The sequence below is a fragment of the Arabidopsis lyrata genome (genome assembly GCF_000004255.2).
Source record: "Arabidopsis lyrata subsp. lyrata unplaced genomic scaffold ARALYscaffold_6, whole genome shotgun sequence".
NCBI lineage: Eukaryota > Viridiplantae > Streptophyta > Magnoliopsida > Brassicales > Brassicaceae > Arabidopsis > Arabidopsis lyrata.
The window spans coordinates 10,114,456-10,127,750 of NW_003302550.1; the positions used below are offsets into that span (position 1 = coordinate 10,114,456).

At 35.4% G+C, this 13,295-nt stretch overlaps 2 protein-coding genes and 2 long non-coding RNA genes across 4 annotated transcripts; 2 read left to right on the forward strand and 2 right to left on the reverse strand.

Annotated features, from left to right (window-relative positions):
• Window positions 1-61: 61 nt before the first annotated feature.
• LOC9310209 (probable manganese-transporting ATPase PDR2) lies at window positions 62-7,638 on the reverse strand. The gene is made up of 22 exons (XM_021020590.1): window positions 7,493-7,638; window positions 6,995-7,294; window positions 6,797-6,889; window positions 6,311-6,513; window positions 6,007-6,079; window positions 5,743-5,915; window positions 5,488-5,662; window positions 5,049-5,153; window positions 4,850-4,960; window positions 4,679-4,765; window positions 4,418-4,600; window positions 4,228-4,278; window positions 4,024-4,149; window positions 3,620-3,699; window positions 3,368-3,476; window positions 3,153-3,281; window positions 2,734-2,799; window positions 2,560-2,631; window positions 2,121-2,272; window positions 1,696-1,807; window positions 1,485-1,601; window positions 62-1,388 (listed from the first exon to the last, which is right to left on the reverse strand). Exons 2-22 carry the CDS (start codon window positions 7,241-7,243, stop codon window positions 315-317), a joined length of 3,540 nt encoding a protein of 1,179 aa, XP_020876249.1. The 5' UTR covers window positions 7,244-7,294; window positions 7,493-7,638; the 3' UTR covers window positions 62-314.
• A 1,303-nt stretch (window positions 7,639-8,941) lies between these two features.
• LOC9310210 (transcription factor SRM1) lies at window positions 8,942-10,563 on the forward strand. The gene is made up of 2 exons (XM_002872019.2): window positions 8,942-9,664; window positions 9,799-10,563. The coding sequence occupies exons 1-2, from the start codon at window positions 9,285-9,287 to the stop codon at window positions 10,400-10,402; spliced, it is 984 nt and encodes a 327-aa protein (XP_002872065.1). The 5' UTR covers window positions 8,942-9,284; the 3' UTR covers window positions 10,403-10,563.
• An 838-nt stretch (window positions 10,564-11,401) lies between these two features.
• LOC110227794 lies at window positions 11,402-12,188 on the forward strand. The gene is made up of 3 exons (XR_002331462.1): window positions 11,402-11,588; window positions 11,657-11,720; window positions 11,918-12,188. It is a non-coding gene; the product is annotated as an uncharacterized LOC110227794 (long non-coding RNA).
• Window positions 12,189-12,577: 389 nt separating this feature from the next.
• LOC110227795 lies at window positions 12,578-12,906 on the reverse strand. Its single transcript, XR_002331463.1, has 3 exons — window positions 12,886-12,906; window positions 12,721-12,805; window positions 12,578-12,634 (listed from the first exon to the last, which is right to left on the reverse strand). It is a non-coding gene; the product is annotated as an uncharacterized LOC110227795 (long non-coding RNA).
• Window positions 12,907-13,295: the final 389 nt, after the last annotated feature.

Here is a 13,295-nt window from a genome sequence, read left to right on the forward strand (position 1 = left end):
ATACGCGTTATATTAAGAGTTCTATAATTAATTATACAAAGAAAGTAAAACAAAGAAACAATTACAGAGACTAATAATGAAAACCCTTAGATTTAGTGTAAGGATATGGAAAATGTGGTTCTTAGAGAGTGACAAAATAAGGTAACGAGACAAAATGTCTAACCATCAGAGGAGACCTATGGGAAAAATGCTCATGTTTTTTTTTTTTTTGGAAGCTTTCTGCAAAACAAGATCCCCAAAAACAAACATCTTTCTCGACTAAAAAATGTATGGATTGATGATTATTACCTCAACCTAACCTGTTTGGTTTCTCTTCAAACTTTCTTCTTCTTCTCCAGATTTGCAGTGACAGCTCTTTGCTTATGTTTCCAAGAAGAGATCTTACCGGGGAAAGCCCACCTGAGTAACCGCTCCCACGAGTAGCAGATGATGAACATAAGTGAGGCCCAGAGGAGAAGCTTATCCCTCAGACCTTGAGGTAATGGAACTAACTTCAGCGAATCGTTCAGGTCTCTAAAGAGATCAGAGGCGATGACGGTGAAGAACCCTGCTCCAGCAATCAGTGCGTAGAAGAACGGTTTGTTTTCTCTGATACTCTGGTTAAAGGGATGTCCCATGTAGTTCACAGCAAATGTTGCAACCTGTAGCATCATGCTCACCATGTACGACACTGTGTTCACCAGATTAGGATGGAAACTTGCATCTGGTTCAATGCATTCCTCGGGCATGTGTTTCTCAGCTTCCTTCACAGAGTAGATCAAGAAGGTCAAGTGAACAGCAAACTGTCCTAGCAGAGAGAGGAAGAGGTACAAGGAGAAGACACTCGGGTGGGGTCGTTCTGCAGAGAGGGTTTGAAGCGGTCGGGCATGAGAAATGAAGAGGAAAAACGCAGCTGTTAATACTCCGCTGATTGTAGCCTGGACATCACCGAGCTTTACACCATCTAAGTACATAACACTTAGGACATAAGCTGTGGCGAGACAGTTCAGACCGAGAATTTTGAACATCTGAAGAGTCGTCACAAGTGTACTACGACCCTGTCGGATTATGTCTGTCACTGGGGCAACCGAAGCATGTTTAGCTGTGAAGGGGGATGCCATTGATGCATCCCCAAGTTTGACCAGGGGAGCTGACCGGCCATCACCTTCATCACTGTTTAGTTCATCCATCATCTTCTTCAACTTTTGTCTTTGCAACTCCGCAGCAGTTAAGTGACGGTTTTGGGGCGGAATCTTTCCTTTTGATGATCCTTCCCCATTCTGAATTATAGTTTTGCTTGCTGGTTCTAATGGCAGTTTGGACTTTTTTGACTTTGACTTGTCATCTTTAGACGAATCCGATGGAGACGAGGGAGGTATAGTATTCAGTAAGGCAACTCCAACATGGGCCTTCAATATTAGAAAAAAAAATAAAAATCAAAAGAAATTATTAAAAAAAAGCGAAGGCATCATTTGCATGGCATATGAAAGTCTTATAAGCCCTACCTGCTTCAATGCTCCAACATCATTTGTCCCATCCCCACACATCAGAGTCCCTCTGCCTACCGCTTTGAAGGTGGTTAAGATCAGCTCCTTCTGCTGTGGAGCAACTCTTGCAAAAACCTGATAAGAAAAATATATAATGCTTCAGACTCTATTATTTATAGGTTACTAAGAAATACTAAACCACATGATAAAGATTACAAGGTGTATATACCTTAACAAACGGAATGACTCGCAAAACAGCAGATGTAGCCTGTAGCATTTCAATGCTGTCACCTCCAATGCATAAATCGTGGGTCTCTGCAAGGGTTTCGATATCTTTTTCACTGAAAACAAAAACCAGGTCATCCTTTCTCAGTCAGAAGCAGGAGAATGAAAGAAACCATCTTAAGAGTCCGATCTTTTCCACTTGAGCAATCATTACATATAGAGCTAAATATTGTAAGTCAAAGTTAAAACACCACACCAAGAGGCGCACACTTCAATGACAGATAAAAAGCTTAAAACGGCAGCATGGAGAAAGAGAGATTATTGTGAAAACAAATACTGCTGGTATCATGTGACTACCTAAGATTATACAACATGAGAACATAAATTTGCTTTAATTCTAGAGTAACTGGGTTAAAAATATGAATGCACCTGTAGGGTATGATCTCCTTCTCATCAGGTGACATCCATTTGTATTCGTTATCAGTCCCTGATCGACCAAGAATTAAAACTGGGTTTGAGACAATATGCACTTGACCTGCAACATGACAAGCTGTCAAAGCTTGATCACCTGTTATCATCACCTGGAATCATGATATTGAATGAGTATTTGATCATGGGTATTTAATAATATAAGTTTGAATGAGTATCCTGCAAAACAAGACATGAAGACTTAAAGCAGAAATCAAAGAACCCTAAATATATATATGCCTATACCTACAGTCAGTTAAAATTCTATAATGGAATAATGAGAAAGCTGCTTTACGGATAATTTTGTACTGAGTAGAAAAGGAACTGAATGAACCACTGGTAGTGATAGGAGGTCCAATAATCTATGTGTGCGCATTACAAGATACACAGTATGCATTACCAAATCATGGGATGAATTCTTCAACTCCAAGAGAACGGGGGCTGAATCTGGTCTAATGGGGCAGTTGAAGACCTGTGATGCATGACTAAACCATTACAAACCAATGTTGATACCAGACCATCGATTACCATACATATGAAGAAAATAAAGCTGCATAGAGCATTATGTCATTACTGCAAATCCAGCAAAAGTAAGGTCACTCTCAACAGCATCTCTGTCCATGTCCCTAGCTTCACTGACCTGGTTATCATTATATAGGATAGTGTTAAGTACAACTTAGAGGCATGTGGGCAGAAGCTTGCATAATCAAGAACAACATGATGCTGGCTGTTTATATTGTTAACTACAAAATGAAAAAATCAAGAGGCATAACAACTACAAAAGCAGATAGCTAACTTAAGGAGCTTAGACTTCTGACATAAATTTAGGTTGTACAATACAGATTCACAAACAGACCTCAACAGATGAGCAGTGAAATTCTATTGTCAATTTTTTTGAATACTATAAATTATATTGTCAATTACTGACAGGTTTCTTGGTAAAATGACATTAATCAAGTTTTCCAAGGAGTGCATGAGAGCATGTGTAACTACCATCATATCAGGAAGTCGTTTATACGCAAGGGCTAGAACCCGAGATCCTTGGCGTGTGTATCTCTTATATGTTTCGATATATTGTGCTGGCACATCCACAAGCCTCTCTTGGATTGTCTCTGGCGCACCCTGAAAAATAAGTCAAAATATAAGCATCCAACATTTGGGAGTTACTGATAAATATTTATTGTACAAGTATGATCTATTAAGCAGACCTTCACAAACACCAAATATTCCTCCTGAATACGAACGATAACAGACATTCTCTTCAGATGCGAAGCAAAATGGTATCTCTGCATAATCTGCACCGAGTTGCCATTTCCTCTGTAGCAGATAACACATAACAATAAGAAATAGCTTCTTCATATGTGTGCAGAACGCTCTTCAAACAAATAATTAATAAAAATAGCAAAATAGACAGAATCAGAACAATAGGATAAGAGATAAATAAAATATCAAATAATCACCTTCTAGGCAAGGCCTTTTCATCAGCTTTGTAACTCCAGTCAATTCCTTTAAGTGCAGCCTTCTCAAGAGGATCACCAACCTGTAAGGACATGACGGATTTTTTAATGATGAGTCGTGGTGCAAAAGCAAAACACAAGCGGTTTCACAAAGATGAATATTAGTACATGTATCATTTATCATGTATCACATGCGGACTCTTACATTAAGATTCATTTCAAACTTTGAAGAAAGAAGTGTACTACATGGGATTCATATCGGAAATATAGGAAAACATGTGTGCATAGATCAAAAGAGTCACAATAATGGAGTTTCTCACAGCCCAAGAACAGGAACAACAGTAAAACTGATACCAGAAAATTGAGTTTTCCTACGCCAAAAGGAAAAGAAATTGTGTTGCTCATACCAGCTTGTTGTCTACAAAGACCAAGGCATGACAAGAAGCCAAAATTTCCAGTGTGCGTACAGGAACCTTGCTCATATCAGTGTCTGCTTCTTCAGAATTAGACAAGCCCCCAACTCCTCGGAACTCCTATGTAGCAGCAACGTTAATGAATTTATCATAAGCAAAAGCAAGGAACCATATACCCTGAACTTTCAATTGCCTTACCATGTCATCTGACGTGAGTGTACCAGTCTTATCGAAACAACACAAATCAACCTGTCAAAAGGAAAGTATGACACTAGTAAGACCGAAGTACAATCAAGAACAAATACTAATTCCTTTGAGACTGCCGCAGGCTCAACATCTAGAGTACTTAAGACCAACAAATAGCCAAATGAAGCAAAATAGATAATACCTTCCCGGCAAAAGGGATCCTAAAAGGCTCTGTACAAAATATCCCACGTCGAGCAAGAGCAATTAATGACGTATTGACAGCAATGGATAATTCCATAGGCAATTCCGGCGGGATCACTGAGGTGATGATAAGTGAACAGCCTAACAAAAGCTTATATTTGCTCCTTGTAGGATCCTCGAGACCCTGCAAAGGAGTTTCATCAACACTATTATAGATAAACATATTTATTTGAATAAGAACCTGAAAAAAGTATTGGTGTACCTTTACAAGAACATAGCCTGCAGCTATCACAGCAAATACCACTAGAAATAATATGAACAGACCACTCTCCCAGCTGTTTGCAGTAACCTAATTTTTTACCAAATAGATCAGAACAATCAAAATTATCAAGCATGCTGAAATGATACAACAAATAAAGGAAAGATCTCTAACCCTTTCTGTAGAAAATAAAATTGTCCTCATTAGTTTTCCTTGGCTCGTCTCAAATCCAGTTCGGAGAACAACAGCTAGACAGCCACCATCAGGGGTTTTCAGCGAGAAGGACTGACCCCAAACATTTATTAGTATGGAAACACAGATTTGGAGAAAGCACGGAAAAAGGAAATGGTTGATATTGCTGAGACAGAAATACCTTGTCAGGTGAATGTTGCAAGATCTTGGTCCCGCCAAATAAAACATGATTCTTATCCCTTTTGATCGATAATTTTTCATCAGATCCTTGGCCAACAATGGGAACCTATAATAGACATCATATAATCTCAGTGAAACATAGGTCACTACACGTATGGACCTTATAATGTAAGGGCTAAGCAAGATCCATATGATGAACTAAGTAGTGCTCACTAGTTAATCCTGATGATTTTTAGTGTCAAACAAAGACACTAGAACCTATTACACATATTGTGAGAGAAGCAGTTGATGCAATAATAAGAATGGCCAGTAAGATGACAAAAACCAAGTTATATGCAATGTTATAATTCAGAACTCTTCAAATACCGAAGTCCAGAGAGCGGAACTTCAGAGAGAAGCCATATAACAAACAAAGATGACGTTAATGAAAAAAAAAGTACCTTCCATTGGGGAGTTGACTCGCCTGTCAAAATGGCTTCATTTACAATAGCACTTCCTACCAGTAAAAGCATGTCCGCTGGTACTGTCTTATCCTCTCCTCCAGTGTGAGTTGACGGTCGCCCAATGGACACAACATCTCCTGGAAGCAGATCTGTACCTAAGAGCCTCACCCACCTAAAATTTGACTTATTTAGACAGAGCAGTAATACAAAAACGACCTTTAAGGTAAACTTTGGTGTTATTCAATTGCATACCTTCCGGATCGATACACCATCACGGTCTGACTGTCCACCCTAACACGTCTTAGGTCGGTTAATGTCTTCAAGCGGCTTTTTGCCATTGTTGACTCGAACATGAAAAGCATGAATAGTGTGAACACACTGTAGTACCAGAATTCATCCAAGCACCAAAGACCCACACAGAAAACCTGCAAAATGAGGAAGAAGCACAATAATACTTAAAGCCACAATAACTATAAAAAGAGCTCTTAGATACATGCATTATCAAGTAAACAACACCTGAAATACAAAAAAGGGTTCCATGCAGTTTTCTTTCATTAGCTTCTGGAATGTAGGTTGTGGATAATCAAATCTGCAAGGCACAGAGACAAGGTATCAAACCAGAAAAAAGAACAAACAAAACTTTGGATATTCACCAGGCGATATGTTTTAATAGAGGTCGGTTGGGTATATTAAAAGAAAAACAGAACGCACAAAATAAGAGACGATAAAAAAGAATTATAGCCAATAAAAAAAATCAATTATCAACGTTACAGTGAACAAGTTATAGATAAATGTAGAGGAAAATTACAACGCGACTTACACATTCCTTCCCCACTTCTCTGTGGCAGTGGCAACTTTAGCTTCTGTACCATGACCAGTACATTTCAAATAATGACCAAATGTTTCTTTTGTGGGGTATGGAAGCTTGGAAAAGGCTCCCAACTCTTTTGAGTATATAAAACGCTGTTTCCTGAAGTCAAAGAAAATTTCTTCCAGGTCTTCCGAGGCTGCCGAACCTGTCATCTGCAAACAGCAAAAGACTTAAACTGTTAGAAACATGAGAAGTACGATAAAATCAAGCATTTCCAGGCCAAAGAGGATTCAAGTAGTATAGGCTTAAATTCATTAAAGTTTACGCCGAGAGAAATGGCAGAGACAAAGTATCGGTTTGTTAACAGAGAAATACACTGAGAACCAACTAGAAACACAGAAAACAGAAATCTACCACTTTAAAAGGCCGAACCATTCATGGAGACTATTTAGTGACAACTTAACTATTAAACAAGAAAAGATTGAATGAACTTACTTGGCTACGAAAATGAAGAGGAACAACTTCTTTAGAACCTGAAAATTTGGCTGGGGTAACTTTACATGCATCTGCCTGGTCGATACTGTTAACCTGTTAATTCAATACACAGGCACAGGGCCAATGAATACCTGTAACTCAAGATCCATCTATTAAAAAACAATCGGTGTTAACAGCCATTGGACACTGCCCGGTTACCTTGCTAAACTGGACAAAACACTTGAAATCCACCGACCACGCAGTGAAAAGCAAGACTAGGATGTGAAAAGCAGAAAGAGCACCAAGCGCAATGCAAGCATCAGTGAAGTCTATGCTAGGAACGATCGTAGTCAACCATACTGTATACAGAATGGCAAAAGGCCAAACGTCCAAGCGCCACACCAACTGTTTCTTCCTACATAAATCAACCTTCTCCACTACCTTTCCTCCCACACGAAAGCTCGACATCTCAAAACCAAAACCTAGTTCGTCTTCAAATCGTCTAAAGTTCCTTGATTTCTGCACAACGTTCACAATTACAGACTAAGACCAAATCGAAACCTCAAAACGGTTCAATTAAACAAAAAGCTAAGAAATTTCCTAGTTTCTAGCATCGTAATCGCGCATTAGAACAAGAGATTACCTAGAAAACCTTAACCCTATTGAGAAAAATCAATTTAGAGCCAGATCTAAGGAGGAGGAGGGAAAGAGACAAACCTTGAAATTTGCAGTAGGATTTGAAATCGAGAGAGATCAAAACTAGGGTTTTCAAATTGACATGCTAAGATCGAATCACGACGAAACCCAAAAGGAATCGGCTTAGTTTAGCTCTAGCCGCTTCGGTTTCTTTTCGTAGACTTCTATATTTTGTTAAATTTATCAAATCTCTAATATTCTTAATTTTTTTTTTTTTTTTTTTGCCGTCTAAATTTATTATTAATTGCAAATTATGAGAACTGTTACATAGACGATTCTACAACTGACAATTTCTGCCGACCCTTAGTAGATCCACGACAGACTACACTTCCTTCTTCATGATTTTGATGAATACCTTCAATGATCCACGACCTAGCGACCCTTCCTTCTCTGCGTAGAATCCTGGCGCACGGCTATAATTGTACATCGCTGGAGATCTCCTGCACACTTGCCTCCATTAATCTGCAAATTTGTTAATAAATCGCAATATCTGGGACTCGAACCCCAGACCTCTTAGTGTAGAAGCATTAATCAACCTTTGGTCAACCAATGGGCCAAAGGGGCTTCCACAATTCTTAATTTTTTTATTAGTAACTTTTTACTTCTCTATTAAAAAAAAAACAAATTTTACTTCTTCTTACATTTCTTTTCTGGGTTTATATGGGCCGAGTTTAGCCCATTAATAAGTTCAAAGTTGACTTCTCAAGTGGGCCGTCTGTGGACTCGGGATTGTCAGAAATATAAGCGAGAATGTGTGTCCTTCTTGGCCACCATCGTCAGCTTTGAGTACGTGTTTGAAGAGAGATCACAACAAGATTATTCTAAACATATTCATTTACACAGAGAAAATAAATTATGAATATATTTAGTTTTACTAATTGATTATAATAATTGCGGTCTCTACATTTTTAAAAACATGTGTTATATACTTTATATTATAAAACACAGTAATTATAAGATTGAGTGCTAGCAACTGTAAAGAATATTCCACATCATAAGTTAAAAAACCATATTTTTCTAAAGAGAAACAAATAATTGAATCAAGTAAGACACATTTAAGAAAAAATGTAGAGACCACATATGTGTTTAGTTATTTAAATTCACTATTGACCAAAATTTAATTGATTTATATAAGATATATAGGCCATTGTACGTATTAAAAGTTAGATTTTGCCTCTAACGGATAAAATTTTCCTTAACTTAAAAGTTAAATATATAGGCCAATGTATTAAAATTTTCTTAAAATTCTTGTCTGGCTAGACTAGGCGTATATTCTACATCAAAGTGTCATGGAATCGTAAGTTTTATTTAAGATATATAGGCAATGTATTAAAAGTTAAATTTTGCCTCATAATGACTTAAATGTGTTGGATTTGCACAATTGTTGCTTGACACCAGCAAAATTATATTTTTAATACTATAAAATGGAAAATTTGATATATAGATTTATTTCTATGTGCTGCAAAGAAAAAAAAGATTTATTTCTATATATTATTTTGCAAACATAAAAGAGACAATTGATATTGTTTACCACCTGTCGCATGGTACATTGTATAAGCACCATATTTGGAGAGAAAAAAAAAAGTGGATTTATCTATATATACTATAGAATTGGTGTTTTGATCCTTTTCCATCTTACGTTCAATAGATCTTGAAATATCATATAGAGTTCTTTAGAATAAACAAAGTTTGGGTTCTTACTAGTCTATCAATACTAGTTTGTGGGTTTGTAAAACAAAATTTACGATTTCAAGTCAATAGTTTGGTCTTGTTTTTCATTGGTCGGATAGTTTTTGGTCTAAACTTTTGGAAAATGGCTTTGGCACAGAAAACAAGTGTTGGTTCATCTTGGAACAAGGATGATGATATTGCTTTCGAGAGAGCCCTTGCAATTTATAACGATAAAACAGAGATTCGTTGGAAAAAAATTGCAACAGTTGTTCCTGGAAAAACTTTAGAACAAGTTATAGAGCATTACAATATTTTAGCTCGTGATGTTATGTTGATTGAATCTGGATGTATACCTCTTCCTGATTATGAATTTTCAGAAGAACCAAATCAGGATGCTAGTGATAAAGAAAGAAGCATATTGGAAGGTGGCAACAATCGTAAATGCGAGTTTAAGCACAAAGGTAAATCAAAACTAAAGCAAAAACGACGAAAGGGGATTCCTTGGACTTCAATTGAACACAGGTTTCGACTAAATTCACTTGTCTTTAATATTTTATATATGGTTTTGTGTTTATTTTGTTTTGATAATAAAATTGTGGCATACGTATTTCTTTGCTAGTAATTTTTGTGTTTCGTTTTTTTTTATACGCGAATAGACAATTTTTGCTTGGTTTGAAAAAATATGGAAAAGGTGATTGGCGTAGCATTTCTCGCCACTGCGTGGTGACAAGAACATCAACTCAGGTTGCAAGTCATGCTCAAAAATACTTTGCACATATCAACTCAAAAGATAAGAAAAAAAAGAGGCCAAGCATTCATGACATCACCGTTGTGGAAAAACAAAAACCAATCACATGGCAAAACAGAAACATCAATGGTGCTACTACTTCCAACACTCAAGCCAATCAAACCACTTTGCAACAATCACTAAACCTTCCTATATATGACAGACCCAACATATGGAATACACAAGCTACTCAAGCCATTTCACAACCATCACGAAACCATCCTACATATGGTGCATCCACCACATGGAACACACAAGCCGCTTTGCAACCATCAGCCAATATTCCTATGTATGGAACGTCCACCATAAGCCAACCAATGGTTGGACCAATGCTCTCAACTTTTGGAACAAACCTGAACCGTATGGCTCCACCTCACATGACTTCTGGAGTTCAACATAAACCTTACTACTCGGGTCCTAGTGCACCAATCAACATGGATTCAATTCCATACAACATTGACTTATATAACTAGATCCCAAAGATAGGTCTTAACCTTCATGTTTTGTGCTTGTTATAAAGTGTAAGAGGAATACTTATTTCATCTTGTTGTTGTTTCATGTGGGATTATTTGATGTTTTTTCTAGGATCATATGGTTAGGGTGTAACATATAAACCTATTTTAATTTTAATTTTTAAACATATAAACATATTTTTATTCCAATTAAACATATTAAAACTCAAAATTTATCATAATACTCATAATTTATCATACAACTAGGTCCGGACCCGCACATACGTGCGGGCTTTTATATTTTAAAATATGCGGGTTGAATATTTGTTGTATAACATATAGTGAAAACGGGTTTAACATATAGTGTTGTATAACGTATGTACGGGGTTTTTTGTTTGATTGGCTAAAAAGATTGGAAAGAATAATTAGTAAGAATTATATAATTTTGATTGGTGAATGATTGGATATCTTGGTTTGGTTTTGTTGAATTATTGAGAAAGTTGCAAAATTGGTTGTAATATTTGTGAAACCAAATTATTATTTTGATTTATATTGTATATTTTTATTTCTTAAACTATAAAATGATTTGTTTGGTGAAATAAAATTATTGTGTTGCATAAGAGATGTTGTCAATAAATATGTGTTTTTGTTGTATGTAAATATGTGAATTTTATATAAAAAAAAACATTTTGGTATCAGATAATAAAATAGATAGAGTAATTTTTGAAATATAAATGTTTTTTCAATTTTCCAATGTTTAAAATAAATTTCCTAAAGGAATTTGTTTTGTGTTAAATTGGTTTTAAATTTTGAATTTATGTATAAATATTTTATGTAATTTGTGTTTGTAATTTGATATATCTATAATTAAGTTTTATGTTTGGGCCACATAAAAATCTATTGGCCCATTTTCGATTCCGTTAATACATCTGTGATCCAATAAAAAGCTATAGACCTGTCAATTGGGCCTAAATATTTCGCTAATCCATTTGATATATCGCTGTTTTTTTTTTTTTTTTTTTTTTTTGGACAAATAATTCTCAACCCAACAATCATTGTCGGTGAGATGAAAAGAGATGAAACAACAAACCCAGAAAAATTTCATGCTAATCTTCGATCTGAAAATAGAAAACGTAATACTGCTTAGATCGAGCTTTATCGTTGCTTTTATCAAGTTTCTACCACTGATTCCGAATTATAGAAACAGGTAAGCTTTTGATTGATTCAATTTTAGAGAACTTTTTATTTTTTCCAATTCGTCGATTTGATTTCCAGTTTGTGCAATTCTCTGTTTGAATAGATTCATTGGGAGATGACTGTGAAGAACCCAAGCTTCTGAGTAAGTTTAAAACCCAATAAATTTTACAAAGTAATTTTACTGTATTTTTGGAATTTAACAAAGTAATTAAATCTATCTACATAAATCTTCAGAGCCATGATTGTAAAGATTTCAAAATTGGTTTGTATATAGATTTGAACAATCGATTTTGTTTCCTGAAATATATTAACATCATGTCGTTCTTAAATTGATTTCAGATAATAACATAGATGATGATGTTGCCAAAAGAAGATGATTTAGAAAGATAAGTTGTTCATACGATTATTACTATTGCATAGGATCAAGATATGTGTAATGACATAGATTAGAAAGATTATATTTCATAAGTAATAATATGATGAGAATCATATATTTAAAAGCTAACTATTGTTACTATATGCGCAGATTAAGGAAAGAAATCATGCAATCAAGATTGACTGATGATTTAGGATCTTAAACCAATTACATAAGGTATATTCTCGAAACATTATGATACGAAAATTTATATCAATGGCAATGCTAACTAATTATATACAATATATAATAGTTAGATATATAGCTTAGCTTAACATTTATGATTACAATATAGTTGTTAGAAAACAACTCTTAAATTTAGGTTGGCTGCTACTAAAACTTAATATGGAAATAGAGTAAAATAGAGATTAAATGCAAAAGAAACAAATAGAGTAGACATTAGTTCAAGTCGATTACAAAAGGAGTTTTTCATACCAAAAGGAAATTTTTAAAAAGACAGAGTTAATCTCTGTAGAACAGAGTTCATCCCCTCTGAAAATTTAAAAAAAAAAACAACATAAACTAAGAGAAACTGAAGTAACCTTGCAAATCCAATCACTCCTTCCTTCACATGTTAGTTCTCATCAACCATCTCCATCATCACATCCTCTTCGTCACTTGATCCATCGTCGAATGATCGCCTGCAAAAAAACATATGCTTTATGTTTACCTAGGCTATGAATCTCAACCAAAATATAAGCCAATTATAAGAGAATTTTCAACTTACAGATAACTTGGAATGTCAAGTTCATAAAAGATTGGATCAATGTATAGACGTGAACAGCCATATTCACTCATTAAAACATTGTTTCCTATAGGAAAAAAAAAAGATTCAGTCAATGTAACTAATAAAATTGTAAAGTCAGTTCATAAAACTATAATAAGAACCAACCACAGTAAGAAGTTATTCTCCAGAAACGCAATACTGCAACAATCTTATCATAGTTGTAGTTTATTCCGCTTATTTTCTGAGACCAAGTGTTCACAAAGAACTCACACCACTTTCCCACAGCTACGCATTTTATTGTCTCCCCCCTAGATTAAAAGTTTAATTTCCAAACAAAAAGAACAGTCAATCCAATTTCTTAAAGTAATTTAAGAACAACCATTGAAATTCTGTCATAGAGGGTAAACTAAACTTACACATTATTTTTAATTTTGAAGCAGACATAGCGAGATTCATAGTCTGTTTCTCCTCTGCGACACACATATGGAAACCTTCCTATGGTGGAAACAGCAGAGATAACTCCCATAGCATCTAAGTAAAAATTAAAGGAAAATGGTCATATAAGTCTTCATATA

Excerpts from the sequence above, each read along its gene's own strand:
- LOC9310209 (XM_021020590.1), bottom strand. The coding sequence starts at position 7,243 with ATGTCGAGCTTTCGTGTGGGAGGAAAGGTAGTGGAGAAGGTTGATTTA. Across the intron at positions 6,890-6,994 it reads GTTTTGTCCAGTTTAGCAAG|GTTAACAGTATCGACCAGGC; the intron begins GTAACCGGGCAG and ends TTGAATTAACAG. Across the intron at positions 2,273-2,559 it reads AGAATTCATCCCATGATTTG|GTGATGATAACAGGTGATCA; the intron begins GTAATGCATACT and ends TCATGATTCCAG.
- LOC9310210 (XM_002872019.2), top strand. The coding sequence starts at position 9,285 with ATGGCTTTGGCACAGAAAACAAGTGTTGGTTCATCTTGGAACAAGGAT. Across the intron at positions 9,665-9,798 it reads TGGACTTCAATTGAACACAG|ACAATTTTTGCTTGGTTTGA; the intron begins GTTTCGACTAAA and ends ATACGCGAATAG.